The following is a 27,910-nucleotide window of genomic DNA, read 5'->3' on the forward strand; positions in this document are numbered from 1 at the left end:
CAGTTACAAATAGATTTACAAAAAAAAGTGTCGAACGAAAAAAACAACCGAGAGGAGTAATACTTATTTAACATGCGCTAGTTCATGCTGCGCTTTTGGAAGGTATGGTTCACTAATCCCTACCCTACTCTCCCTAATCGAACACAACCAATTTCACTTTCTCTAAGCCATGATCTGTCACCACTCACCACGATATTCATAATTTGGTATGGCACGAGATCCAAAGGTTGATCGGATGGCTCCCACGTGATTTCTGGGATCGCAACCCGCGAGGGTCACTCGGAAAATTTTCCCAACCTAAAATCCTAAGCGTGTGGTAGGGACGCGTACGCGTGTGTTGTGGTGTGAGGGTGGTGTGTTCGTGTACGTTTTGAGTTGTACCCTTTCAAAAAAAAATAATTTGGTATGGCACAAATCTACACATTCCATCTTTAAAGCCTTTTTATTACAGCCCTTCAAGTCTTCAACTATGACCTTAAAAGAACATTTCCACGTTGATCTTTTTATTGCTTTAATAACTAATAGCCACTGGTAGTTCACAATGATACTTTCTTATTACTATTTTGATAATCCTACACTACTAATTTACTAACTTTTCTATAGCCTTAGCAGGAACGGAGCGAGTAAAATGGATGGATGGGTTTAGGTATGAGCATACATATCAAAAGGTACAAGTATGGCTTTTCAAGATGCTCGGGCTAGTGGCTACCTGCATGATCGGCTTATTCCTTGTTGTCACATTCATGCTTTCTATCGAAGTGGAGAGACAAATACCTAATATGCTGAGACTCTTTTCACCTCCATGATTAATTGGATACCTGTCTAAAATTATTTTTGAAACAAACTATCTCAACACCTATGACTAGTGATGAAATTCAGACCAACAATTATCTTGACTTTAAGTTGCGTATCACCAAATTCATAAATCACAACCAATTTTGTATTTTACAGTTAATATTTACAAGTTTTTTTTGTCTTTCAATATTCTTTTTGACTGACGAGAGAAGACCATAAATTCTTAAAATTATTTTTCGCAGCTTGGATAGCTAGCCAAGTTAGTCCAACTGTATTAGTCTAAATATGTCCCAAATCACCTTTTTAAAAATGAATTTTTAGACTCCGTATGGGCATGGACGTCATATGAATGTGCATGCGGGAATGAGTATCTATAATGTAAAAAGTGGCACGGAATTAAAATGGAATCAGTTAAAAATAGTCTGAACAAACATCAAATAACACATATATTTATGAATAATAAAATAAATGTAATGCTCCCTCTATTTTTTTTATTTCACGTCATTAACTTTAGGATATATGTTTGATTGTTTATCCTATTTTGAAATTTATATAATTATTTATTATTTTGTTATGATTTGATTTATTACGAAAAAACTTTAAAAAATTATTATTTTATATATTTGCATAAAAGTTTCGAAGAAGACGAATAATCAAATGTTTATCAAAAACCAACAAAGTTAAATTTAAAAACCAGAGAGAGAGAGTATATAAATTAACTAATTAGGCCTAGTTAAATAAGAGGTGTCTGAAGGAGAAAAAAATATAAATGAGATTATTCTTACTTGTGCACCAGTGAAAAATTTGGAGATCCGGTAGGGTGTAAGGAGTACTCCCTCCGCCCAAGATATAAGAATATCTTAGAGTTTAAATCATGCTCAATAATATAAGGATGTCCCAACTAGCTACTCATCTTAACTAATCGCAACTTTTAATTTTCCTAACTACTATTGCATCTCAACCAATGACAGCTCTCTATTTTCTGATTTTCTCATAATTAATCTCTTAAAAAAACAATTTTACCAGTATTTAAGATGCATACATGTAACTATGTAAGTAGAGCAGCCACAAAATAGAGTGAAATCATGAAATGGTGGAGTACCGGAGTATATATGTTATTTTTTTTAATAAAAGATTGTTGAGAGGAGTCCGAATAATGAATGATGTGTCTCCATCTCCACCGAACGGAACCGTCCCCGGGGTGCACGGGACCAGTCAACAACTCAAGCAAAACACCGAGAACTTTTGTTACCATTATTTGTCAATAGAAGCAGGTTGGGGCCCAGGCGTCGGTGAGTGGGGTGAAAAGATGGATGGGTAAGTTTAGCAAGGAGAGGCGTTTCGTACGAGTCCGCACTGGCAAGCTGTACGATCCGTTCCTTGATCATCTCCTCCCCCGCATCACCCCCTCCCCACTTGACTCGTCTCCTCTGACCTGTACTCCCTCCGTACCGTACCTTCCCCTAATCGAAATGACCATTTCAGCCCCACTTGCCCACCTATATTTTTGTCCTTTTTTGTTAAGGGTAGCAGTATATGAATATGATCCATGGAAGATTATTATTTCACTTTATAGAGATGTTTAGTATTTATAGCTGATTAACATTAATAGGGATCTATACCATCTAATTATTGTAAATCTTTAAGTTGTCTGGTACATATTTCATAAATATATGTCCGGAATAATGTTGTTGGTACAACTTTGTGAATAAATCTATAAGATTATCACATGATTTTATTTGTAATATCTATATTTCTCTATTTTGATGTAAATCGTGTGGGAACAATAATTTAGGAGAGAGATGTTTTGCTATGTTGCTCTTTATATAATATGTATTTATTTGTGAAATCCAAGCAAAATTATCTTCATATATAATTATTGTTTGTTTGTTGATAGTATCAATATACGGGACGGATGACGGTTCGAACTGGAGGAATTAATGAGCCGTCTGCACCACGCGCTTCGTCGCCGCCGGCACTCTCCCAGTGCTCGCGCTGCCGACGACCCTGTGCAGGCCATGTGTACCGTAAGAATCCGATAGCATCCCCCATATCTATATATATGTAATTCTGTTGACGTGAAACTTTTTATAATATAATTATGTCAACACTTTTTACAACACCATTTGCTTGTCCCGTACCTCTGACTCTGAGTGAGGAGGAAGGGAGGGGCAAATGCGGTAACTCATCCAGATTCTCCCCCGGGACACTCTCGTTCCTCCTCCGCCTTCCTCTTCTTCCTACAGGCTACAGCGCCCGCCGTTACTAGACTCGCCTTCCCTTTCCTTCCCTTCCCTTGTTGCATGGCCGCCCGCCACGCCAAGCGCCGCCGCCTCAACCTCGCCCTCTCCCCGCCCCCGCCCCTCCACGACCTCGCCGACGAGCTCCTCTTCCTCGTCCTCGACCGCCTCGCTGCCGCCGACCCACGCGCCCTCAAGTCCTTCGCCCTCGTCTCCCGCGCCTGCCACGCCGCCGAGTCGCGCCGCCGCCGCCTCCTCCGCCCCTTCCGCCCCGACCTCCTCCCCTCCGCGCTCGCTCGCTACCCTCATGTCTCCCGCCTCGATCTCTCCCTCTGCCCGCTCGTCCCCGACGCCGCCCTCGCCGCGCTCTCCGCCGCGCCCTCCCTCTCCGCCGTTGACCTCTCCCGCTCCAGGGGCTTCGGCGCCGCAGGCCTAGCCGCGCTCGTCGCCGCATGCCCGAATCTCACGGACCTCGACCTGTCCAATGGCCTCGACCTCGGCGACGCCGCGGCGGCGGAGGTGGCCAAGGCGCGCCGCCTTCATAGGCTCTCGCTCTCGCGATGCAAGCGCCTCACGGACATGGGGCTCGGCTGCATCGCCGTCGGCTGCCCGGACCTGAGGGACCTCTCTCTCAGGTGGTGCATCGGGGTCACACATCTCGGCCTCGACCTCCTCGCCCTCAAGTGCAAGAAGCTCAACGTCCTGGATCTCTCCTACACCATGGTATTCCTTTACTTCTCCATTTCTCCGCTCCATTTTTTTTTCTAGTTTTATTTCTTCCTGTACCTAGACGACAGAGAAACGTCCTCTACTCCCATCTATATATATGTTCTCTTGACTTGAAAGGTCATTTTTTTGTGAAACATTACAGTTTTTTTGGTCTTGGTTGTTGTTACTTTGTGAATCTACGGAGTAGCTGTTTCGTGATCCCTGGAGCTGACATGAATTTTACCTCAAAAATAAATTTGGCATACGACGGTACAAGCGCTTAGGAAATTGGACTGTTCTTGATCTGCAGATGCTCTTATCTGGAACAAAAACGATATTTGCCTCACCTTTTCAACTGTTAGACTCTGTAGTAGTAGTATTAGCTAGTACTCCTGCTTCTAGCTCCAGTTATTTTTTTTAACAGCATTTTTTTGGTTATAGGGTAATTATTTCCCTTAATTTTGCTGACATGCCAACCACACTCGTCCGACTAATAAAAAATGGCCGTGCAGATCGTAAAAAAGTGCTTCCCAGCCATCATGAAGCTACAGAATCTACAAGTGTTACTACTGGTGGGATGTAACGGAATCGATGATGATGCCCTTTCTAGTCTTGATCAACAGTGCAGCAGATCACTACAGGTAATCATCAAGTCTTATCTTTTTCACCGTGAGCGCTTTGTTATATCACCTAAATTTGATTCTAATTACTATCCTTGTTTAATATCTCCTGCTTGAGTATTTTCAGTTAGCTTCTTCAACTATGTAGTGTTATGTGAATGTTGTAGTTTTCTAAGCATGTATGTGTCTAATATATTGTTTTATACATGCCAATACTATAAGGATATTGCTACTGAAACAAGTTGGACTATAGGTTCAGATCCTTTCTCTCTGGCATGGAAAACGTGGTGGCTCATTACTTCATGATCAATTAAATGTTAGCTATAACAAACTTGAAAAATGGATTAATATAATTCTTCACAGCAAATTTCCTATAGAATTTTTTTTCCAAAAAACACACCGTTTAGTAGCTTGGGAAGCGTGCACTCGGAAAACGAGAGAGTTAGTAGCTTGGGAAGCGTGCACTCGGAAAACGAGAGAGTTAGTAGCTTGGGAAGCGTGCACTCGGAAAACGAGGGAGTAGAGATAGAGATGGGAACCATGGTGCCAAACGTATCTGAAATGTGATATCCTTCAATAATCAACAGTAAGAGTATCGGAGGTTCAAGTCACTGAGATTGAAATTATATATGTACTCTTTCAGGTGCTTGATATGTCAAACTCTTGCAATATTACTCATGTTGGTATTATGTCCGTTGTGAAGGCAATGCCAAATCTGTTGGAACTGAATCTATCATACTGCTCTCCTGTAAGTATCCACTGTTTATTTGCATCACCTGGATATTGCTTGAGTGCAGTTTATTCATACTGTTCTTGCGGCAGGTTACTCCTCCTATGTCGAGCAGCTTCAAACTGATCTGTAAATTGCGGACCTTGAAGCTTGATGGTTGCCAATTCATGGCTGATGGACTAAAATTGATTGGCAAATCCTGTATTTATTTGAGGGAGTTAAGTTTGAGCAAATGTTCTGGAGTGACAGATACAGATCTGTCTTTTGTTGTGTCAAGACTGAAAAATTTGCTGAAGCTGGATGTTACTTGTTGTCGCAAAATCACTGATGTTTCATTAGCTGCCATCACAACCTCATGCCCCTCCCTCATCTCTCTGAGAATGGAGTCCTGTAGCCTTCTTTGTAGCGAAGGATTACAACTGATTGGAAAACGATGTACTCACTTGGAGGAGTTGGACCTTACTGATACCGATTTGGATGATGAAGGTTTGAAAGCTCTCTCTCGATGCAGCAAACTTTCAAGCCTAAAAATTGGCATATGCTTGAGGATAACTGATGAGGGCCTTAGCCATATTAGCAAGTCCTGTCCAGATCTCCGAGATATCGATTTGTACAGGTTATTACTTGCACATCGTGTTGTTGTTTCCCTTCCCTTTTGTGCTAGGACTAACTAATAGCTTTTGTTTCAGGTCTGGGGCCATCAGTGATGAAGGGGTTACTTGTATGGCTCAAGGATGCCCAATGTTAGAGTCTATCAATTTGTCCTACTGCACAAAAATAACAGACTGCTCATTGAGATCACTTTCAAAGTGCATAAAGCTGAATACATTGGAGATTCGTGGCTGCCCCATGGTTTCCTCTGCTGGTCTCGCAGAAATAGCGACAGGATGCAGGCTACTTTCCAAGCTTGATATCAAGAAATGCTTTAAGATCAATGACTTGGGAATGATATTCCTTTCCCAATTCTCTCACAACCTCCGGCAGGTATTAGCCCTTTCTGATGTAAATGAAACAATTGCGATACCATGTTTCACAATTGTGTTAATAACGTCTCCTCGTAACCACAGATAAACTTATCGTATTGTTCGGTCACCGACATTGGACTTATCTCCCTTTCAAGCATATTTGGCCTGCAGAACGTGACCATTGTGCATTTATCGGGTGTTACACCAAATGGACTCATAGCTGCTCTTATGGTCTGTGGTTTGAGAAAAGTGAAGCTTCATGAAGCATTCAAAGCCATGGTTCCTCTGCAAATGCTCAAAGTTGTTGAGGCCCGTGGTTGTATTTTCCAGTGGATTAATAAGCCCTACCAGGTATTATACTATATTTCTTTTCTGGTTATACAAAGTAAGAAGCTAGGTTTACTTGTGTAGAAGAATTAAAATACAAAGCGGTTTACTAGTATATTTTGGCCATCTTCATTAGCTAGGATGCTGTTTATTAGAAAGCAGTGTCTGATAACATGCATGGTCTTGGCAGGTTGCGCTAGAACCGTGTGACGTATGGAAGCAGCAATCACAAGATTTGCTTGTACAATGAAATGTTTCAAAGATATAAGTTGTGGAGAACCAGGGCATGTTTTGTGGTTCAATGCAAGGCTACTATCCTGCAATCCTACAGAATGAGCTTCAGAGTTTCTGTGCCATTAGATGATACAGACTGAGTAGCGTATCGAATTACTGACGGTAGCTTGGACAGAAAACTGATGTACATTGTTATTTTGCATTTTTGCTTGTTTGCCGGTGAACAAGAGAGAGGTTATATTTGTGTTGTTGTATAGCACAAGCATGAATGGAAGTGATCATTTTTGGGTCTTGTAGCATATGTGCTATGCCTTGTAGTGCCTTTTTGATACACAAGTTGATTATTGGAACATTGCATTTTCAATATAATTGGTGATATAGCATTTTTCATCTCCTTGGTGGGTCAAAATCTCAAATACTTCCTTGCCTGACTTTACCACTTTATATTGGTTTGCTCTGAAGGTCTGAATGTTAACTAGTAGTTGAGACATGGTAGCGGCCTGGGATGGGTCTTCAGCCATGGTCAGGCAACACTGGTTGTTACTACTCCAGCAGAAAGATGAAGTGATTTATCTTTTGGGCGATGTCGCCGCTGTGACAAACGGCAAGTGTTCCCAAGGACAGAGGAAATACTCCTAGATGAGAGCTGCTCTCAAAGTCATTGAAGAGGGAGGATGGGAGCTAGGGCTATGGAGGCGACTCATCATCAGCTGTGCCTGTGAGCTGAGCTGACAAAATAATTGCAAGTAACCAACGTCCCAATCGAACAGTTGCCATAATGAGCAGCGTCCGTCCCAACCCGTCGTGGCCTGACTTTGCGTTGGCTTCAGTTCAGGGATCCCTCCATCTCCATGCTCTCTCTCTCTCTCTCTCTCCCTCTCCCTCTCTCTCATTGCCCTCCCTCCATCACTGGATGTGCATCTGTGTGATCAGAGTCTACAAACTCGATCTTCAGAGGGAAACTTGGCATCCTATATGAGTTACCTGTACTGTACGACAGGCATGCATGTTACTCCTATCCTATATGAGTTACCTGTACTGTACGACAGGCATGCATGTTACTCCTATCCTATATGAGCCACCACACCAAGAAGATGCAGCGGCATGTCCATCCGTCCCCATTAATGGCGATGGGGTGCCTGATCCCCAACGCACAACATCACCATCAATGATAAAAACAAAGCTACTTCAACCAGCCGCATTAAACTCCCTCTCAGATGCAGCTACTCACCATACTAATCCTAGTCCTAGTCGAGGAAGGAGGAGCTACCTCTCGCACCAGCAATGGGGATCTGCTGTAGCAAGGCCAAGGACGAGCTTGAGGACGAGGGCTTCCCATGGAAGCACGACGCCTTCTTCCACGACCAGCTTTGGACCGCTGGCGTCTCCATGCACACCAAGCAAGGCTGGAAGGGCGCCAACCAGGATGCCATGACTATCTGCCAGGTAAAGTAGCTCTCCACTGCTTGGATTCATCGGAAGAACAACTCCTACTCTGCTTGCATCTTCACTCTCTCTCTCTCAATGCTTCTTCTGCTTAGCTTCTTGTCTGTACAATGTATTTTTCCATTTCTGTACTATAATGTATACGAGCTGTCCATGGAAGGAATACGACTACAAAAAGTTTTCTCATTTTTGTTTTCCACTACAAACTGATTTTTCAGAACATGATATGGGCATCATACACTAGATCCATCTCTGCTTTGCTGAAACTGAAATTTTCCAATACGAACTGTACCTGCATTTCTGTAATAACCTGTATTTAGTTCAGATGTACCTCAATTTCCCTAGCCTAGCACCTCCAATGCAAGTACATTACCCTTTTCTTCTTGATGTGCATCATTCACTTAGGATATAAGATAATCTTCAATCTTGATGTGCTACCTGTGTCAAGTTGCTTAGGACTTTGCTGGGCGAAAGGGCCAGATCTTTTGTGGAGTTTTTGATGGACATGGACCTCTTGGAAGGGAAGTTGCCCGCCATGTCCGCGACACACTTCCAATGAAACTGTCCTCCTCTTTGGCACTGAAAACTGAACAAGATCCCTCCAGCAACATAGATAAGGATTCCCTGGATAAGTCAAATTGCACCTCATTCAGTGATACAAGCGATGAAAAACAATTGTTACACACCTGGAAGAACATATTTGTCAAGACATTTGAGGATGTGGATGAGGATCTGAGGCAACATTCTAGAATTGACTGCATTTGTAGTGGCACAACTGCTGTCACTGTCGTTAGACAGGTACGGACGCAGTTTTTTAGCATTAGGCTTTTTAATGTTCTATAACTACACTGTTCTTGCTAAGCTTCTGAAACCATCAGATGCAGTAAACTAAACTTGTGAATTTTCTGTGTATGTTACTGTTGTGCATTTCATGGCCGAAGACAGAATTCTTAAATAATTCTGTTTAAATTCACAAATACTCTTCTTATTCATAGGGTGATCACCTGATGATTGCAAATTTGGGCGATTCGCGTGCTGTTCTATGCACCCGGGACAGCAAGGACCGCCCAATTCCAGTCCAACTCACCACTGACTTGAAACCAGATCTTCCAAGTAAGCCTCCCTGAATTTTTCTCATATCCAGAAATGTCTGAATTCACACATTCATTTGTCATTTATATGGGCATGTGAATGTTACAGGTGAAGCTGAGAGGATCCTAAATTGCAAAGGCCGGGTTTTCGCAATGGATGACGAGCCGGACGTACCTAGGCTGTGGCTACCAGACCAAGACGCGCCAGGCCTCGCCATGGCAAGGGCCTTTGGTGACTTCTGCTTGAAGAGCCATGGGCTGATTTGTACACCAGAAGTCTATTACAGGAAGCTATCTGACAAAGATGAATTCTTGGTGCTTGCTACTGATGGGGTAAGAAAGATTTTTATCTGACATCATTTCTACCAAAAGTAGCGACCGCCATCAAAATTGTCTTTGATTTAACCTCCAAGCATTCATTCACTGCCATTATCAAGAGTAACAAAACATTCTTTTTCTTGTATCACTAGTACAGCTACTACAAATGAAATGAGCACAAAATTAATAGCACAAAGCTATATGGTTGCAGCCAGAAAAAGCGACTGTTAACTGAAAAACGAATCCTTTTGCCTCAAATCGATCGAATTGTTGTTGGTGCAGATATGGGACGTTCTATCCAACAAGGAGGTGATCAAGATCGTGTCATCGGCCACTGACCATTCCAAGGCGGCCAAGCAGCTCGTGGAGCGGGCGGTGCGCGCGTGGCGGCGCAAGTTCCCGACGTCGATGGTCGACGACTGCGCCGTCGTCTGCCTCTTCCTGAAGCCATCTTCGTCGGAGGAGAGCACGCCGGGGGACGGCAAGCCTCAGGCCGTGTCGTTCACGGGCAGCTTCCGCAAGGTCCTGGGAGGCGGCGCCGGCGGCGAGGCGGATGATGGGACGAACAACGTGTGGAGAGCTCTGGAGGGGGTGGCCAGGGTGAACTCGGTGGTGAGGCTGCCGCGGATGGGCGCCGTGCTGAGCTGGCGGCGGCGGTCGACGTCGCTGGAGGAAGACGACGAGACGAGGATCGATTGATTGGTGACAGTCGCTTTCGTTGCTGGAAATGAAAACGTCATCCAGTTCCAGTGGATTTGGTTGCATGCTTTAAATGGCTAAATTTAGAATGGCGCTTTAGACGTTGATTGACGTATAAATGTATGTCGCATTCAGGTTATTGAATAGTAGTGGTGATTACTGAATAGGGACCGATGCTGCTGCTGCTGCTGCTGGGTTAGTTTCTTGCTTAACATGATTGCATTTGTTCTTGTGTGATTGTGGCATGCATGCAGACCCAAGAATGATTGGCTAGCTGCTTCTGTTTGATGGATGTGGTGGCTTGTTTGGTTTAATTTATTGTGATTCTCCCTTCCTTCCTTAATGGTGTACTCTACCAAGAATTAAATGGATATAAACTGAACTGTTGGTTCATAACGTCATATGATAGCAGATACCCATGAGTTGATGGCCTGAAAAAAAATCATGGATGTGATCAGATATATATTTTCAATTTTTTTTGAGCGCCATATATTTTGTATATTGGAAACTAATCCTATCTTGACCAATCCAAACAGCCCCATAATTTAAGTTTCATTCCATTTTTTCTAAGATAATAGCTTTTTTAACATCCTTGAAAAAATATCTTGAGATACCATATTTTTCAGTGTAAAATTTAGCAACTTAAGAGCTTAAAGATACAATACTATAATATACCTTGAGGTACTAAAATTTTTGGTAATGCAAAGAAGCTCTTTTTAGAATTAGGTTTGATCCCTTTCGATGGAACTGATAGCGTCCAAGTGACGTGCATGCGGCCGGCCCATAATAGTTGGGCTGGAACACAAAGATAGGAGTAGGTTGCATGCGGCCCATATAGCATACGTGAGACCCACAGTTATTGAGCCTACAATTGGGTTGTATGGAATGTCACAAACATGGCGCGCTGAGCGGTGGGCCCAATTGCTCAAACGCGTCTCTTCCTCTTCCACGCGATGCGATGCGATGGCGGTCTTCGTTTCCCGGACAACCAACGAACGAGTTCATACTTCTCTACTTGCCCTCTCATCCGCACAGCTAAATATAGCCATGTCCTCCTCATCGTCTCCATCTCCATGCACCAACATGCATGCACGCCTGCACTGCAATGGCTTCCCTCATGCTGCACCCTGCAATGCTCCTCTGCTAGATTATGGCGCCAACAATTAATGCCACCACCAACAATTAATTAACAAGAATTGAACAGTAGTACCGAGGTTGATCCATGGAGACGGCTGCAAACATGTCGGCGGGGGCGGCGACGGTGAAGCCGCTGGCGGCGGCGTGCTACGACAACAACCTCGTGAACTCGCAGGGCATGTTCCTCGGAGACCAGCCGCTGCGCTTCTCCCTCCCGCTCCTCCTCGTCCAGGTCTCCCTCATCCTCACCCTCTCCGCCGCCGCCCACCACGTCCTCCGCCGCCTCGGCCAGTGCCGCTTCGTCACCCACATGCTCGTCGGCATCTTCCTCGGCCCCTCCGTCCTCGGCCGCAACCCCCAGCTCCGCGGCGCGCTCTTCTCCGAGCGCGGCACCTACATCCTCGAGAGCGTCTCCCTCGTTGCCCTCATCCTCTTCCTCTTCTCCATGGCCGTCAAGACCGATCTCACGCTGCTCCGCCGCCCCACCGCACGCGCACTCGCCGTCGGCCTCGCAGGCTGCCTCGTCCCGCTCGCCGTCACCCTCCCCGTCTTCCACGCGCTCAGCCCCTCCCTCCCCGCTGACCTGCGCGGCTCCTCGCTCCTCACCGAGCTCGCCGTCCGCCTCTCGCTCTCCTCCTTCCCCGTCGTCGCCGATGCGCTCTCGGAGCTCGACCTCCTCAACTCTGAGCTCGGCCGCGTCGCGCTCACCGCCTCGCTCATCACCGACGTCACCTCGTGGTTCCTCCGCGCCTGCTTCGCCGCCGCATTCCTCATCACGGAGGCCAAGTCGCCGGTTTTCACGGCCAAGGTGCTCGCCTCCTTCGCCACCTTCGTCCTCTTCGTCGCCTTCGTCGCGCGCCCCGCCGGCCGCTACATCGCGCAAAAGCGCACGCCGGCGGGCGACCTCCTCTCGGAGGGCTCCTTCGTGGTGGTGGTCATCGCGGCGCTGCTGTCAGCGCTGGTCACCGACGTGATTGGGTTCAAGTTCATGATCGGGCCCATGATGCTCGGCCTGGCGCTCCCCGGCGGCATGCCCATCGGCGCCACCATGACGGAGCGCCTCGACTCCTTCTTCATTGCGCTCTTCCTGCCTGTCTACATGGCGCTGGCCGGGTACCGCACCGACCTGGCGGAGCTGGGCCTGGCCGGCGGCGAACACGAGGAGAAGTTCTGCGCGCTGGAGCTGTTCGTGGCGCTCTGCGTCGCCGGCAAGATGGTGGGGTGCGTCGCCGCGGGGCTCTTCTTCGCCATGCCATTCCGGGAGGCCACGGTGCTGGCGCTGATGCTCAACATCCGCGGCATCGTGGAGGTGGCCGCCATCAATAATTGGGGGGACACCATGAAGGCGACGGCGGAGCACTACTCGACGCTGACTCTGTCCATGGTGGTCATCACGGCGGTGGTGACGCCGCTGATCAAGCTGTTGTACGATCCGTCGGGGAGGTTCGCGCGTGCGAAGCGGCGGACGCTGGAGGGCGCGCCGCCCAACGCGGAGCTGCGCGTGCTGCCCTGCCTCTTCCTCGAGGACCACGCCGCGCCGCTGCTCGACCTCCTCGAGGCGTCGGGGTCCTCGCGCGACGCCCCCATGTCGCTCATCGTGCTCCACCTCACCGAGCTCATCGGCCACGCCGCGTCCGTGCTCAAGCCCCACAAGAAGTCACGGAGCGGCAGCGGCGGCAACCCAACGCCGTCCGACCGCATCGTGAACGCGTTCCGGTACTTCGAGCAGCAGGCGGCGCCCGGGGCGGTGACGGTGAGCCCGTACGTGGCGGCGTCGCCGTACAGCAGCATGCACCACGACGTGTGCCTCCTGGCGCACAGCCGGAAGGCCAACCTCATCCTGCTTCCGTTCCACAAGACGTCGGACGGCGCGCGGAGCACGGCGAACAACGCGATCCGCGCCGTGAACAGGTCGGTGCTGCAGTACGCGCCGTGCTCGGTGGCCATCCTGGTGGACCACGGGCTGGCGGCCGGGTCGGCGTGCGCGACGGCGTCGAACAGCACGCTGCAGAGGGTGGCCATGTACTTCCTGGGCGGGGCGGACGACCGCGAGGCGCTGGCGTACGTGGCGCGGATGGCGGAGGGCGGCGGCGTGGCGGTGACGGTGGTGCGGCTGAAGCTGAGGAACTGGGTGGGGATGGGAGGGCGCGACGAGGTGAGGGACGAGGAGGCGCTGCAGGCGTTCTGGCAGAGGTACAGCAGCAGGGACGGCGGCGAGCGGGTGGCGTACGTGGAGCAGACGGTGGAGGACGGGGAGGGGACGGCGTCGGTGGTGCGCGCCATGAGCGACAAGTTCGACCTGGTGGTGGTGGGGCGGCGAGGCGGAGGGGAGGGCGACGACCTGGAGGGGTCGGCGCTGACGAGCGGGCTGTCGGAGTGGAGCGAGTGCCCGGAGCTGGGCGTGCTGGGCGACATGCTCGCCTCCGCCGAGTTCGCCTCCAAGGTCTCCATCCTCGTCGTCCAGCAGCAGCAGCACGCCGGCACCGCCGTCGATCCCTGACCCTCTCACTCACATACTCTGCTTCACCTGCACTGCATTACTCATCTTCTTTGCTTAGGCTTTGCATCATCTTGCTTAATTTGATACAGGCCAATAGTCTCCATGTCAATCACTTTGACTCCTAATTAGGTATTTGTACAAGTGTAATCACGTAACCTAAAATCAATGTTCGTGTATAGTGAAGTCATGTATCTCTCAACTTCTCGTTTTGAAGGTCAGATTCTTTATAATTTATCTCAAATAAAAAAAAATCCTATACAAAGGGCTTCCTGCTTGGTTGGCACTTGGCATTGCTCACTGCTGTATTAACGTTACAAAACGAAAAAGCCCTTCAGTTTTATACTAAATAAAATCCTAAGTGAAACTACTCTTAACTTTGAATAAATTATATTTAAAAAGTTAACATCTATAATACCAAACAAATAAACTATCACGGTATGTTTCATATGTATTTTAATGAAACTAATTTAATGAAAATGTTAGTGCATTTTCTTGTAAACCTGGTCAAAATTGAAAGAAAATTGATTAGGGACCAACTGACAGCTTACATTTCTTTTTGGGAAGGGGAAATGAGGGAATACAATGGATAATTGCGCTGGACTGCTGGTGCAAAAGAAGATGTTGGAAATGCACTAAGAGCATATACAATAGCAGGCTATAAGCCAGCTATAAACATATTTTAAAGAGATAAAATGGGAGAGAGAAGAGAGGTGGACTACTAATTTATAGCCAGCTGCACATGGACTCAAAAACAAAATATGTGGATGACATGTGGGACCATGTATTGATGTTTTATAGCTAACCATTATATGCATTGACTATTAGATTAACTATAGATGAATTAGAGTTAGTAGTTGACTATACTATTGAAGTTGCTCTAAGCAACTTGTAAACTGCCTAACCCCCAAGTCCTAATAATGATCAGTCCGTGACGTAGGTGCTAGAGACAGAAGATGAGGATACATGACATTTGGAACCATACAATTTGGACCTTAATCATGGGGAAAGGAGGTCCATTACGTTTCATAATAAGAGGCTATAGAGAGTGGGCCATCTGCATCAACGAGCTAAGAGCATGTACGATAATAGACTATAAATATATTTTAAAAAGATAAAAAAAACAGTGAGCTATAGATTTATAACCAGCTGTAGCACAAACTCTAAGATATAACGTGTGTATGACATGTGAGACACAGAGTAGTATATATTTTGTAGGTTGCTATTGCATGAATTAACTATTAGATTAACTATAGATAAATTGAAGCTAGTAGTTGGCTATACGATTAAACTTGCTCTAACAACCTCATCTTTTCACTTCAGCTAAAATTTAATTTTTTTTAATCTTATATTTGGAGTTAATATTAATATTTTATCTTTCCTTAAAAATTTTTATTTCCCTTAAATTTTTTTAATGTTTTTAATATTTTATTTTTCAACATTTGTCATTCAATCGTTAAAAACATGTTTATAAAAGTTATTTATATTATTTTTATTGCAAATATAGTGTTTCACATTTTTCTAAAAAAAACAAACGATAACTATGTGAAAACTGAAGCCTATTTCAGCTGTGGTGGTAGCAATTGAGTTTCTCTGCTCATGCTCATCAGACTTGTAGGGTGATGGAGAAGGTGTATGCATCATGAACATATCCAATGGTGAGCATTTTCATTGAATGTTTGGAGATACCGACAATTGCTAGTATACTATCTAATTAATACTATTAGTATTTGAAAGCTGGCTAAAATTCATCTTTATTGAATCCATGCACATGCTGATAGTTGGTCGAATCCATGCAGACAGATAGGTGGTCAATGAGTCAATCCTATACTATGGATAAGCTATCTGAATCAAAGCCTAGTTCTCCTCCTTTTCTTCCCACTTGTACCAGGTCGGTGGGACCCTCACTACCTTTCTGTTTGCTTGCTTTTTTTCCCCTGTGCCACAGGCTCACAGCTCCAGAGAGTGAAGTGAAGCAGGTGCTATAGCTGCAACTGAGCAAGAAGAAAGCAGCAGCAGCAGCAGCCATGGGAAACATCCTCCGTTGCTTCAAGGGAGAAGACAGCGGCGGCGATCACTACCCCTACTACAAGCCGACCTCCAGGCCCCACTACCCGCCTCCTCCTCCTGCAGCCCCAGCTCGGCCCCAGCAGCCTCTCGGCCCCCATGGCGTCACCCCGTCCACCGTCGGCGTCGCCGCCCTGGCTCACGACCTCCTCAACTTCGAATCCACATCCATGGTAACATATATTTGCATACATGCAGCTAGCGACGACTCTCGCTTAAATTTCCTTTTGGTGTTTAGGATGCAACTGTACTACTGTAGGTCTGTGCATCATGCATTGCCATCCTAATTAGTGGTTATCCAATTACAGTACAAGGTTCCTTTTGTGTCTTCGATGAAAAAAAAATCTGGGTTTGGAATATGAAAACTCATATTTGTACAATTATAGGTGTTGTGTAACTTTTCTCAGCGTTGAACCTTTCTGCAATTGAAAGCTTAATTCTTTCTCAAATAGAAATTACAAGGAGATGGACAGAAATCCCCCCCTGTTGCCTCCAGCAAATTCCCTTTGATCTTGAGTTAACCTGTTTTTCTAAGTCCCCCTGGACCAACAAGTTGTTACTCAAGCTAGAAAAACACTTGCAACATTCTTTCTTTTATTGGATTTGTTCTGTTATATATGATTGGTTCAGTCATTTTTGTAGAGGGTCTAGTGGATTGTAAATCGACCTGATTATGAGCACATTTTTGTCCTTTTGCTCTCTGTTTGTTTTGGCACAATAATGATATTTGTATTGAAAAAAATATGCTGCCTTGCAGCAGTACCATTCTACTCCCTCCGATTTTTAATAGTTGATGCTGTTAACTTTTAGATATATGTTTAACCATTTGTCTTATTCTAAAAATAATCATGTAATTATCATTTATTTTGTTATGATTTTGGTTTAGGCAAAATTTGCTACAGAACATTGAAAAAACGTGTAATTAGCCAGTGGACACCGTAAGATCGTGAATTTGTTGCAGGGCACCACAAAAAAGTGGTAATTAGCTGGTAGACATTTCGGCCATTATTTTATTAATTTCGAAGTAATTTTTTTAAAAAATGACGAGATTGCCCTCAGTGGCTGGGTCGTCACCGCCCTCAACACAGCTGGGTCGCTGCGGTCGCCGCCTACTCAGTCGCCCTGTAGGCTAGGGTGCGGCACCGAGACCAACTAGGTCTAGTTCGACTGGACCCAGTCAGCATAACAGATTGGCCACCAAGGGTAATCTCGTCATTTTTAAAATTTTTGACTTCAAAATTTAAAATAATAGTCGGAGTGTCTACCAGCTAATTACCATATTTTTGTGGTGCCCTGCAGTAAATTCATGATCTTACGGTGTCCACCAGCTAATTACATATTTTTTCGATGCCCTATAGTAAATTTTGCCTTTGGTTTATCATTAAAGATACTATAAACATGACTTAAATGTTTACAAATTTGCACAAAATGTTCAAATAAGACAAATGATCAACATACACCTAAAAGTCAATGATGCTAGTTACTCCCTCCGGTTTTGTTCTTGACGCCGTTGACTTTTTGATTTACGTTTAACCCTTAATCTTGTTCAAAAATTTTGTCCAAATATACAAAATTATAAATCATACTTAAAGTTACTTTAGTAATAAACCAAATTATAATAAAATAGTCAATAATTATATAAATTTTTGAATAAGACGAAGGGTCAAATGTAGATCAAAAAGTCAACAGCTTCAAACAAAAATATCGGATGGAGTATTAAAAACCGGAGGGAATAATAAGCACCTGCAAATATTCTAGTCACACATCATGCCAAGTTCAATCATTCGTTTTATGTTTTTTACACTAACATGTATAAAGTAAGTTTTCCTTGTCCACACTATAGGTTCCTGATGGCCTCAGCCAGCACGTTGCATCATCCAGGAAAGCACAGGTTAAATGGTAGGGCTCGGCTCTAAAAGTCTTTGTAGAGTTAATGTTTTTTAAAGATTTAGTATATTTGGTATACCTACTGATATCACGATTGCTTTGAGTCCTCTAACAGTAAAATTAACTGAATCAAGGTTCATGACTGTAAAATAAATGATTGGGTACTGTTGTACTAGCTTAAGTTGGGGTTGTTCCCAAAATAAATTTATGAATGTAAGGTTAAATGATCTTGATTTGCTATCGTAGGATAGGGTGTTCCATACTTGTTCGTACACAGACAAATCCTTGTTTAAAAATAAACAAGAAAAATTAACATATGCAACCAATTTGATGCCCTAGTAAGGTCTTTTTTTAGAAAGTTAGTAAGGTATATTTCTCCAGGTTACCTTAGGTGTCCAGGCTTGCTTGTAACACAGACAGTAGGATAAGAGTACTCAATGGTTGGAAATTGTAACTCGGAAAAATCTTTACCAAACGAGATGTACAGTTACATATTTTTACATGGCAGTTAAAATTGATTAAGTTACACTCTATTATTGGCTACATTTCTGTGACATTCTTCAGAAGACTGAGGTTAAATTGAAAACCAGCCGTGTTGGGGTTGTGGAAGAGATACAAGCTTCAACCCCCCCCCCCCCCTAAATTGAATTACTAAAATCTGGTTTCAATTTTTTTTACGTTTTTTAGTAGGAGAGTTTCAAGTAGCATATAATTATTTATAATCTACTGGCAGTAATAACCAGTTTGTCACAAGAAAAAGTATTTGGCAAATCTTTAAATTAGCAGCTGGTAAATGATACTAATGCAACTTGAATTTCCAGTAAAAAACTTCCATGGGAAAGTTTTATATGATATTTTAATTGCACAATAATAGGTACAAGAATATGTTGGAGGCGTATAAGAATACAACGCCACCACCAAAAACACCAGTCGATGCTTCTCACCTAATTGCAAGAGCCCTTCATATGATCCAGAGATCTGATTTGGAGGTAACTCTGTATTTCTATTTGTAGATTTTAAACAGTTCAATCTGAGAGGGAACTCACAGCAGTTCATTGTTCAACGGTCATTTTTTACAAACTGATATTATCAGACGAAGAAATTTCTCTGCAATTTGCAATATATTTCTATTGCTTAAATTGGCTACAGATACTCTAATCACCATCTAGAAACTATGTTTCTCCGCAGGGTATTCTTGAATTTTACAACTTTCCAATCCCATCGCTCCCCACATCATCGTCAAACCACCAGCCATCCTCACTACCAGAGGGTGTGCAATTTGTGCTAAATACTTTGCCGGTACAGTGTGATCAACTATTACAACTATTCTGAATAATAGGGGAAGAATTGGACATCACACATTGAATAAAGACTTATATCATCGTTGGCAAATGCTCACATATCACTGATGCTAACAGGTTTATGACAAGTGCATTGGAGATGGTGATGGATTTACTGCATATGTTTCGACAACAGATCCAAGGGAATCTGCAAATGTGCCGCTAGAAGTGCATGAGATGGTGATAGCAAGAACTCAAGCACGCCAATGTAGGGATTACCAGAGTGCTGATGCTCTTCTAAGCAGCCTGGACGAAGCTGGATACAAGTAAGCAATGCTCAGTAGTTAATATCATAAAATCCACATCAATTCAACACGGAATGTTTGTTTGTGTCATATTTTTCTAATTTTCCATACAAGAGTTATTATCATATTGTGTGAACATTGTCTTATCATTGAATAATTAGCAGGAATAGTTAGTATAACAGGCACAGAAAAAAAACACAACTTAAAAATGAAGTCGTTTTCTGATAATTAAAAAAAGAGAGCAATCCTTGACATGTGAAAACACCCTCATTATCCCCAGGCAGATAATTAAGCATTTACACATTTCCCAAACAAAAGTGTGAAGGATTTTTATAGCAACTATTCATGATTAAACACGACAATAATTATATCAGTTTGAATTGGTTTAATTATATGTAGTAGTTTTGTTTGGAGGTCACAGGAAAACATAGCTTAGTAATAACTTTGATGAGCAGGATAATATCTTGTTCAGATGATGAGGTCCTTGCAAGGAAATACAGAATCAGAATGAGGTATCCACATTGCACCTCTATATTGAATAAAAATTTGTTGCACTACTATGAGTGCGTGATCTTTCATATATTAATTAAAGGGGAATCGATGCACCGGAGCTTAAGATGCCATATGGGAAGGAATCATGGAATGCATTGGTAAAACTAATTGGTGGGAAGAGCGTCAAAATTTATGTATATGACCTGGACCAGTTTGGACGCTATGTTGGTGACATATATTGCAATAATGTGTTCATTCAGGTGAAACATAACCTGCTCAGTGTTCAGTAGCTCCACATGTATAATGATTTTACTGCTTCAACTCTGATGATAGAAATTGTGTGCCTTGAGTATTTCAGGAGCAAATGCTGAAGAATGGTCATGCATGGCACTTCAAGACTTACGATAAACGACCAGAGTTTGCAAGAGTAAGAGTTTCTACTATATTCTGTTGTTACTTGTTTCACTCTTTAATTAAACTAGAATACATTTTTTTTGACATGAACTTTGTCGAATCATGCTTCCATAGTTCCTAAAAAAAACAATAGCCTTATATTTATGAACATAGCCTTTTTGTTGTTGAAAAGGATATAAATTCTACGTTGCAGCTTATGTTGTTATATATTGTGGGTAATAAAGAGCTGTTCACATGGCTCCCTGCTATAATGTGCAGTGGGAGAGAGAGGCAAAAAGTGCAAACCGAGGCCTTTGGGCGTCAGGGAATCCTGAGAAGCCATGGGATTGGAGAAGAGACCAACGCAATGCAAGGCAGGAAGCCATTCAGGTGTACTGAAGGTCTACTGAGACTCCAGCTCTCATTTCCCTAGAAATGGCCCCGTGAAAAAAAATCCCTAGAAATGTGCATATATATATATATAGTCCGATAATGTGGTTAATGTTGAGTAGTTTGTTGGCAATATAATGAATGTGTGTCAAAAAAAAGTGTATGTATGGTTTATGTTGCACTTAAGAGATTATCCAGGAGTCAGTTTGTTGTGTGTTAACCTGAGAATGTAGAGATGAAACGTGGTCAGTGGAAGACATTTGCTCAGATATAAGAACAAGGTGTAATCTCTGCCACGGACAGTGCGCAGTAGCAACGAAACTTGCTCATATCCGAGGGTAAGACAACCCGTACAAAAATTTTACCATATGCATTTTGTCTTACCAAATTTCCTATATTAATATGAATTTCAACTAGATAATTATTAATAATAAATCTTACTAATTACAAAGAGTGTATTTATTTTAAATATTATTAAAAATTTTATATCTAAATACATTTTTTTCTCATTTCTCTTATATTGCAAACAATTATCCTTGAAAGTTAAGCAAAGAATGTTAGGTATAACTCTGATTCAGATGTATCTTGCTTATTTTAAAAGTTGATATTCACTGCAGTGAAAATGTGTGATGTTCGATACAGGAATTCTCTCATATCAGTTGTTTTTGAGTTTGCTGTATTTTTTGATCTGTGCTTCAAGGGTTAGGTTTAGATGAAGCTTACATGTCAGATCTGAATTTGGTATTGTGATGCCACCATGTAATCTCTCTAGAGTAAAAGAGTATTTTTCTGCGGCGAAATAACATGTCCGGAACTACCAAGTCAGCTATTTGTAGCTCGTTTTGTGACAAATCCTTGGAACACACTTGTAGTCTAGCGAATTAACCTTCCAGAAAAATAGTTGCTGACGTTGAGGTTGGTTAGGACAATATTCGACTTGGATTAGGAAGCACCTGCTGAGACAATATATGGGATTTTTTATGCTTATAAAATGTTTGGTTAATTAGCGTTGTTTTCTAGTATTCTAGTTATGCAAATGATTAATACTACATTTTGTTAATCTTGTGCATATAAAAAAGAAATGACTTGTCTTTAAATTATTCCTGAATCAAATAGTAACTATGTTTTTTTTGTTTTTACATGATACCGTCACACGATTCTATTGTATGGGGACGAGGATAGTTCCTTGATATCGAGAAAATGGACATTAGGCCATTTTCAAAATATTCTCAAAACATGGTTTCGCTAGAATGCTATCCCGAAACAACGATTCGCTAAAATGCCAATTTAAACCACGCGCACACGGCTATTTTGCCATTTTCTGTCTTTTAGCCATTTTTCATTCCATTTTTAAAAATATAGAGGATGAGCAGACGATTTTGCCCCTTCGGCCCCAACGGAAGGATCACAGGGCCAGCCATGAGTGCGTCCAAGATCGGGCACACGAACTCAGCCGGAGGTGGTTCCTCCTCTACCGCAGGCATAGCCGACCACGCCGGCGAGTGGGGCTTCGGTACCGGTTGAGGCGGTGGGCAAAAGTGTCTCTCCATCCTCTACATTTTCGAAAATAAAATAAAAAATAGCTAAAATGGAGAAAATGGCAAAGTAGCAGTGTGCGGTTTAAATTGGCATTTTAGCGAATCGCTGTTTCAGAATGGCATTATAGTGAAACCGTATTTTGAGAATGGCTTAATGTCCATTTTTTCCTTGATATCATTGTACGTTGTCAAGCCGACACCGCCAGACCCATGCTCGTCGGACCCCGCTACCGCCCAGATCTTGATTTGGAGGGGAGGGAAAAAATAAGGGGAGGATAAAGGAAAAAATGAAAAGGGAGAGGAGGGGGAAGTGGATATTAGTTTTCTGTAGCGGAGGGGTTGGATATAAAAGTTTGGATTTATATGTAAATATATAAAATATAGAGACTGATTTAAAAAATTGAGACTATTCGGTGATGCTTTATACACCGTGAAACAACTACTTTTTGGATAAGTGGTCCAATCGTATATGGAGCACAAGGCTACTCACTTAGGGTACGCTGCATTGCATTGTTCATGCTCTAAGTCTATATGTCTAGGCCCAAACTAAATCCGTGCACGTTTGCTTTGTATCGTAGGGTCCAAAACAAAAGGGAAAGAAAACGCTAAAAGGAGAAGAACAGTTGGGCTGACAGATTTACCGCTCGCTTGACGCGCCAACTAACTCTGTCGTAAAAAAGCCTTTCCGGTCAACGACATGACATGAGGCCGGATGATTCTAAATGTTGAGTAAAGTATGCACTAAACTTATTGGATTAATTCAGTCAAGAATGAGGATGCATGCGCGATGATCTCTAATTCTCTATATCGACGAGGAGCCCACCGCCACAACAATATTCATCGTTTCCCTCAATTCTGATCGGCAGCGGCGGTGCATCAACGGCGACGACGCAGCCTTCTCTCTCCAGAGGTGCCATTGCCGCCGGTTTGGGAGACACCTCCTCCTCCTCCTTGCCGTTGCCGCCTTTCACATCCCTAACGTACAACACATTCTCCTCCACGTCGTACAGGTTCGCCGTCCTCACCTCCTGCGCCAGCGCGCACGGCGCGCAGCACAGCCACTTGCCGTAGTCCGCCGCCGTGGCCCGTCCGCCGCACATGGTCCAGAGGTCGGCCGGCAGCCCGAAGCGCCTCCGCATCTGCGCGCGCCAGAACCCGCCGTACATGAGTCCCAGCACGGAAAGCAACGCGCCCGTGGCGCCGACGACGAACCGCAGCGTGTCGTCGTGGACGTTCAGCGCCGCGACCGCGAACAACAGCACCGGCGCCGCGCAGAGCAGCGCGAACGTGAAGACGTGCACGTACATGTTGCCGAGACCCAGCCGCTCCATGTTCCACCCGAACACGCAGAACGTGCACGACAGCGACAGCGCCGCCACCGTCGGGTCGTCGCCGAGGTCGAACAGCCCGCCGGCCCACTCCGGCTTCGCGACCGCCACCCTGTTGTTGTCACATTGCGCCGTCATGGTCATGTCGTTTGTCTCCTCACCCTGCAGCTCCGCAGCCTCGTCGTCGGTGGTCGCCGGGATCAGCACAATCTTTCGGCCGAGCGGGCCATACGCCATGTACAAGCCGGCGACGATGGGGGCGCCGAGGCCGAGCGCCATGCAGAGATTGACGGCCAAGTCCGGGCGCGTGTCGGTGCGGAAGAACCAGAAGAGCGCGCAGTAGCCGTACTGGGCGAAGCACGTGGCGTGGAGCAGCAGCACGACGAACGCCACGTGGAGGCGCTCGCTCTGCAAGCCGGCGGCGCCATTCTTGCAGTACAGGGACCGGAGCTCGGCGACGTCGGCGGCGCGCCAGCGGAGGAGGAGAGCGAGATGGTGGCAGAGCCTGGGGTGCTGGTAGACGCACATGACGGTGAAGAGCGCGTTGAGCACCTGGTTGGCCACCTCGGTCCAGCGGCGGCGGCGCGAGGCGTCGGGCACGGCGGAGTTGAGCGCGCCGGTCATGAGAAGGAGGACGAAGGCGACGCCGCCGGCGACGAATGCGAGCCAGACGAGCAGAGCCGCGTTCATAGGGTGTCTGGCCCATGCGACGCACTTGGCGCGAAGGGCGCGCAAGTCCACAGAGCGGGCGAACGCCGGTAAGCGGCGGGAAGCTGCAGGTTTTGTGGCGCGGAGGGAGGCGAGCCGGGTGAGGAACCATGGTGGCGCCGCCTTGAAGGGCGCGGCCCGGAGGAAGTCAAGGAGCCTCTCCTTCTTCTTCTTCTCCTTAAGCTGCTCATCACCCTCTTCACGTTCTTGTGATTCCATGTTGAATTTGCAGTTTCTCTTGTGCACTGAAGAGTTGCAGAAAATATGGTACTCTACTGTAATAGCTAGTTGCAGTTGCAGCAGAGGGAGATTGATCGAGTAGCAGAATAAGAACAGTACGTAGCAAGCTCGAAATCAGAATCTTGCAGCTGATCGACAATATATGTGCATATGCAACATATGCATATTTTTTTGCAACAATATGCATATGTTGAGTACTGTATCCATCAGCTCTTGTCAAAATTGGCAGGTCAGCTTGCTGTTAGCTGCTGACTTTCCTGTTTCTTCTGTAGTATGTGCCTACCCGCTGGATTGGACTGACCGAGGTGGATTAGTGATCAGTCAAAACAGTTTAGATTTGGTGCTTTATGTTGATACAGTGGACAAAAAACGACTACAGGATATCGTTTGAAAAAAATTAGTCCAACAGTATGGGCGTCCAGCCGTCCACAATATGTTTTTTCCTCGACCATTTTTCAGGAAACAACAACTAAGCGTTGGCTCGCCATGACTGAATCGAGGGAACTATGGCTGTGTCATGATCGCTAATTCTCACAAGTCGCAACTGAATATAACAGAACAACTGAACAGGTCACCTGTTGGCGTGCTCCCGTTAAAACTCTCACGATGATACGATCCCATCTCTATTGTTCAAAGGGAAATGTGCTATACTAGTGGAGTTCGTCTGTTCCACGTCATCAGTGCAGATTTTTAGTCCATTTGTTTATGAAAGATTTTTTTTTTTGCTTAATCTGCCAGGTCCAAAGAAACAGATACAAACAGTTCTGAACCGTTAAGTAGCCATACATGACAAGATGCCATAGCTAAAAGCGAATCAGTGTACACATGGTCGATAACGATGTTCTGCTATTCATTGTTGGTGCTATACAACATCAGAGGAACAAGTAGGTCATATCTTAGTTCACCAAATTACAATTACACAAGCTACAATGGAGAAACTGAAACTCTGAAACAGGTATGACTAGATTTTGCAAGTGCAGTTGCGGTCGCAAATTTGCAAAGGTCCTCTGCAGAGGCAATTATTGTCTCAAGAAAGAAGCAATGCAATTTGCATATCATATCTCCCTTGTACTTGCAAACTGAAACTTCAGAAGTCATACTGAACATTACAGATGGATTCTAACTGAAACCACAAGATGCTTGTAGCACCATGGCAAGTTAGTTTTGGCTGTTTTGCTCAAACACAAGCTACAGTGAACAAACTGAAACAAGCAGATATAGGGGCATTAGAACTTCACTTCACTTCACTATTTCCATGTTGCAATTGCATCTGGGAAAGTATTACAAGTACACAAATCCTTTGAATCCTGTATACCAGTATGTATCCCTATGTACACCCAAATAATGAGCTTCCTCTCAATCAGAACCGACAAAAAATGGAGAAAGAAGAAGAGGAATTTAGTGATCTATCTATGGCATCTACATCCTTTTGTATGTATTTGCAGTGCTTCTCTAACGAATGAATCCCCTGGTGTAGAGAAGAATGAGCAGGGAAACCAAAGTGACAACATTTATCAGTCTCTTCACCTTGTCCACTGTCCAGCTTCCTTCAGACAAACTGGGCAGCCTATCCTCCTGCTCCGTCACCGCAAGAAGCGAACCCATCATCTCGTCATGAAAGACACTGAATTCGTCAGATTTATCAGCTTCAACGACTTGCTCCACCACAACCTGCACAGCCGGTGGAACCATCTCCTCACGAACAATCACCACATGATCACCTGTTCCGTCTGATGCCGCCATGATCATTGCTTCTGGTTGTGCATGGAATTGAACATGGTGTGACGCCAACAATGGATGCCTCTTCTCCTGTTCAACATCATCAGCAACAACAGGGAGCTTCTTGTAGAAGGTCTCGCCGTCGATGTGGTAGAGGCTCGCCGTGCGCACCTCCTGCGCCAGCGCGCACGGCCAGCAGAATAGCCACCGAGCGTAGTCCGTCACCGACGGCGAGCCGCAGCACGTCCTGCTGGCCGGAAGCCCAAACCTCTCCCTCATCTGGATCCTCCAGTAGCCACGGTAGAGCAGCCCGCACACGCAGAGCAGCGCCCCGGCGCCGCCGACCATGTCGCCAATGACCACGTCGTGGATGTGGAGCGCCGACACGCCGAGCACCCACAGCGGCGCGAAGCATAGCAGCACGAACGTGGCGGTGTGCACGAACATGCTGCCGAAGCCGAGCCGCTCCATGTTCCACCCGAAGACGCAGAAGGTGCACGAGAGGGAGAGACACCCTGCCGTCGCGTCGCCGCCGCAGTCGAACATGCCGCCGGCCCACTCCGGCTCGACCACCGCGTTCCCTGTAGCGGTGAGGTGTTGGGTCACCGAGCCGGCCTCGGGGCACGCGAGGTCGCATAGGTTGTTTTTCCCGAGCGGGCTGCACACGGTGTACACGACGGCGACGACCGGCGCGACGACGCCGAGCGCAAAAAACCCGTTCTCCAGGAGCTCCGGCCGCGTCTTCTTGGTGTATCCCCAGTACAGGCCGCAGAGCACGTACTGGCAGGCGACGGTGAGGTGAAGCAGCGCGACCACGACGGCCATGTGGGCGCGCTCCCGGGGGTGCGGGCCGGCGCCGTCCTTGCAGTAGGCGGCGCGGAGCTCGGAGGCGTCGGCGGGGCGCCAGCGGCAGATCAGGAAGAGGTGGTGGCAGAGGACGGGGTGCTGGTAGAGGCTCATGAGCGTGAAGAGCGCGTTGAGCACCTGGTTGTTGATCTCGATCCAGTGGTTCCTCGACGCCGGCGTGGAGAACGCCCCGTCGAGCAGGCCGAGGAGGAGGAGCACGAGCATGGTGCCGGAGGCGCCGACGCAGAGAAGCCACAGAAGCAGCGCGATGTTCATTGGGTTGGTTATCCACTCCTTGCACGTCGAACGCACAGAGCTCCAGTCGATGGCGATTCCGTAGTCGGCATTGCGGCGCCACAGTTTGAGCTGGCTGAGCCAGTGCGGGGTGTCGGCGAGCGCTGGTGCCAGGGCGTTGTAGTTGCTGAGCATCGGGGCTCCGCCATTTTCTGCGGTTTGTTCATCATCGTCATCACAGGCAACAAGAAGCATTGCAGATTTGCAATGTCCCTCCCCTCCACCTGAATTTCAAGAGAAAAAGAAAGAGGAAAATTTCAGCAAGATTCAACATATATAATGCAAGAATCTGGATATGGGAGGATCTTTTTTTCATAGGAAACGAAAAGAGACGATTTTCTCCATGGGATTGGGATGGCAGGAAAGAAGGGGAGGAGTAGAGAATTCAGAAAGCGAAGGCTTACCAGAAAGAAAGCAGACGAAGGCTTACCAGAAGGTCTGTTTTTCAGTTGAAAAGAGGGATCTTGTAGTTGTTTCTTGTTTGGTCAGTGATGATAGGAAGCAAGCAAAAAAATCAAATCAAAGCTGTATGTGGATCTCCGAAAGGTTTGGGTCTTTTTTTTCCTTTTAACTGGACTTTTGAGTCCGTCATCCTAGAGAAATTTGCTATTTAGAC

At 45.5% G+C, this 27,910-nt stretch overlaps 6 protein-coding genes across 7 annotated transcripts; 4 read left to right on the forward strand and 2 right to left on the reverse strand.

Moving 5' to 3' along the window:
• The first annotated feature begins 3,066 nt into the window (after positions 1-3,066).
• LOC102701045 (F-box/LRR-repeat protein 3-like) lies at positions 3,067-7,013 on the forward strand. Its single transcript, XM_015842704.2, has 7 exons — positions 3,067-3,758; positions 4,256-4,384; positions 5,007-5,111; positions 5,186-5,709; positions 5,783-6,077; positions 6,161-6,409; positions 6,576-7,013. The coding sequence occupies exons 1-7, from the start codon at positions 3,099-3,101 to the stop codon at positions 6,633-6,635; spliced, it is 2,022 nt and encodes a 673-aa protein (XP_015698190.2). The 5' UTR covers positions 3,067-3,098; the 3' UTR covers positions 6,636-7,013.
• A 792-nt stretch (positions 7,014-7,805) lies between these two features.
• LOC102717585 (probable protein phosphatase 2C 73) lies at positions 7,806-10,598 on the forward strand. Its single transcript, XM_006665014.3, has 5 exons — positions 7,806-8,065; positions 8,522-8,863; positions 9,061-9,178; positions 9,266-9,489; positions 9,757-10,598. The coding sequence occupies exons 1-5, from the start codon at positions 7,904-7,906 to the stop codon at positions 10,171-10,173; spliced, it is 1,263 nt and encodes a 420-aa protein (XP_006665077.2). The 5' UTR covers positions 7,806-7,903; the 3' UTR covers positions 10,174-10,598.
• Positions 10,599-11,185: 587 nt separating this feature from the next.
• On the forward strand, positions 11,186-14,086 carry LOC107305550 (cation/H(+) antiporter 15-like). Its single transcript, XM_015843613.2, has one exon. It carries the CDS (start codon positions 11,396-11,398, stop codon positions 13,808-13,810), a length of 2,415 nt encoding a protein of 804 aa, XP_015699099.2. The 5' UTR covers positions 11,186-11,395; the 3' UTR covers positions 13,811-14,086.
• Positions 14,087-15,742: 1,656 nt separating this feature from the next.
• Positions 15,743-20,984, forward strand: LOC102717123 (probable staphylococcal-like nuclease CAN3). 2 transcript variants are annotated; one of them, XM_006665013.3, is made up of 9 exons: positions 15,744-16,047; positions 17,718-17,773; positions 18,636-18,750; positions 18,950-19,060; positions 19,180-19,367; positions 19,802-19,858; positions 19,939-20,098; positions 20,197-20,265; positions 20,511-20,984. In XM_006665013.3, the coding sequence occupies exons 1-9, from the start codon at positions 15,835-15,837 to the stop codon at positions 20,628-20,630; spliced, it is 1,089 nt and encodes a 362-aa protein (XP_006665076.3). In that variant the 5' UTR covers positions 15,744-15,834; the 3' UTR covers positions 20,631-20,984. The 2 variants fall into 2 exon arrangements, with proteins under 2 accessions (XP_015699050.2, XP_006665076.3); XM_015843564.2 differs by lacking the exon at positions 19,802-19,858 and having other exon boundaries at positions 15,743-16,047.
• A 1,969-nt stretch (positions 20,985-22,953) lies between these two features.
• On the reverse strand, positions 22,954-24,414 carry LOC107305524. Its single transcript, XM_040528754.1, has one exon. The coding sequence runs from the start codon at positions 24,412-24,414 to the stop codon at positions 22,954-22,956; it is 1,461 nt and encodes a 486-aa protein (XP_040384688.1).
• Positions 24,415-25,505: 1,091 nt separating this feature from the next.
• Positions 25,506-27,711, reverse strand: LOC102705875. Its single transcript, XM_015843573.2, has 2 exons — positions 27,699-27,711; positions 25,506-27,518 (listed from the first exon to the last, which is right to left on the reverse strand). The coding sequence occupies exon 2, from the start codon at positions 27,487-27,489 to the stop codon at positions 25,888-25,890; it is 1,602 nt and encodes a 533-aa protein (XP_015699059.2). The 5' UTR covers positions 27,490-27,518; positions 27,699-27,711; the 3' UTR covers positions 25,506-25,887.
• Positions 27,712-27,910: the final 199 nt, after the last annotated feature.

This window comes from Oryza brachyantha, chromosome 11, assembly GCF_000231095.2.
Source record: "Oryza brachyantha chromosome 11, ObraRS2, whole genome shotgun sequence".
NCBI classification, from domain to species: domain Eukaryota; kingdom Viridiplantae; phylum Streptophyta; class Magnoliopsida; order Poales; family Poaceae; genus Oryza; species Oryza brachyantha.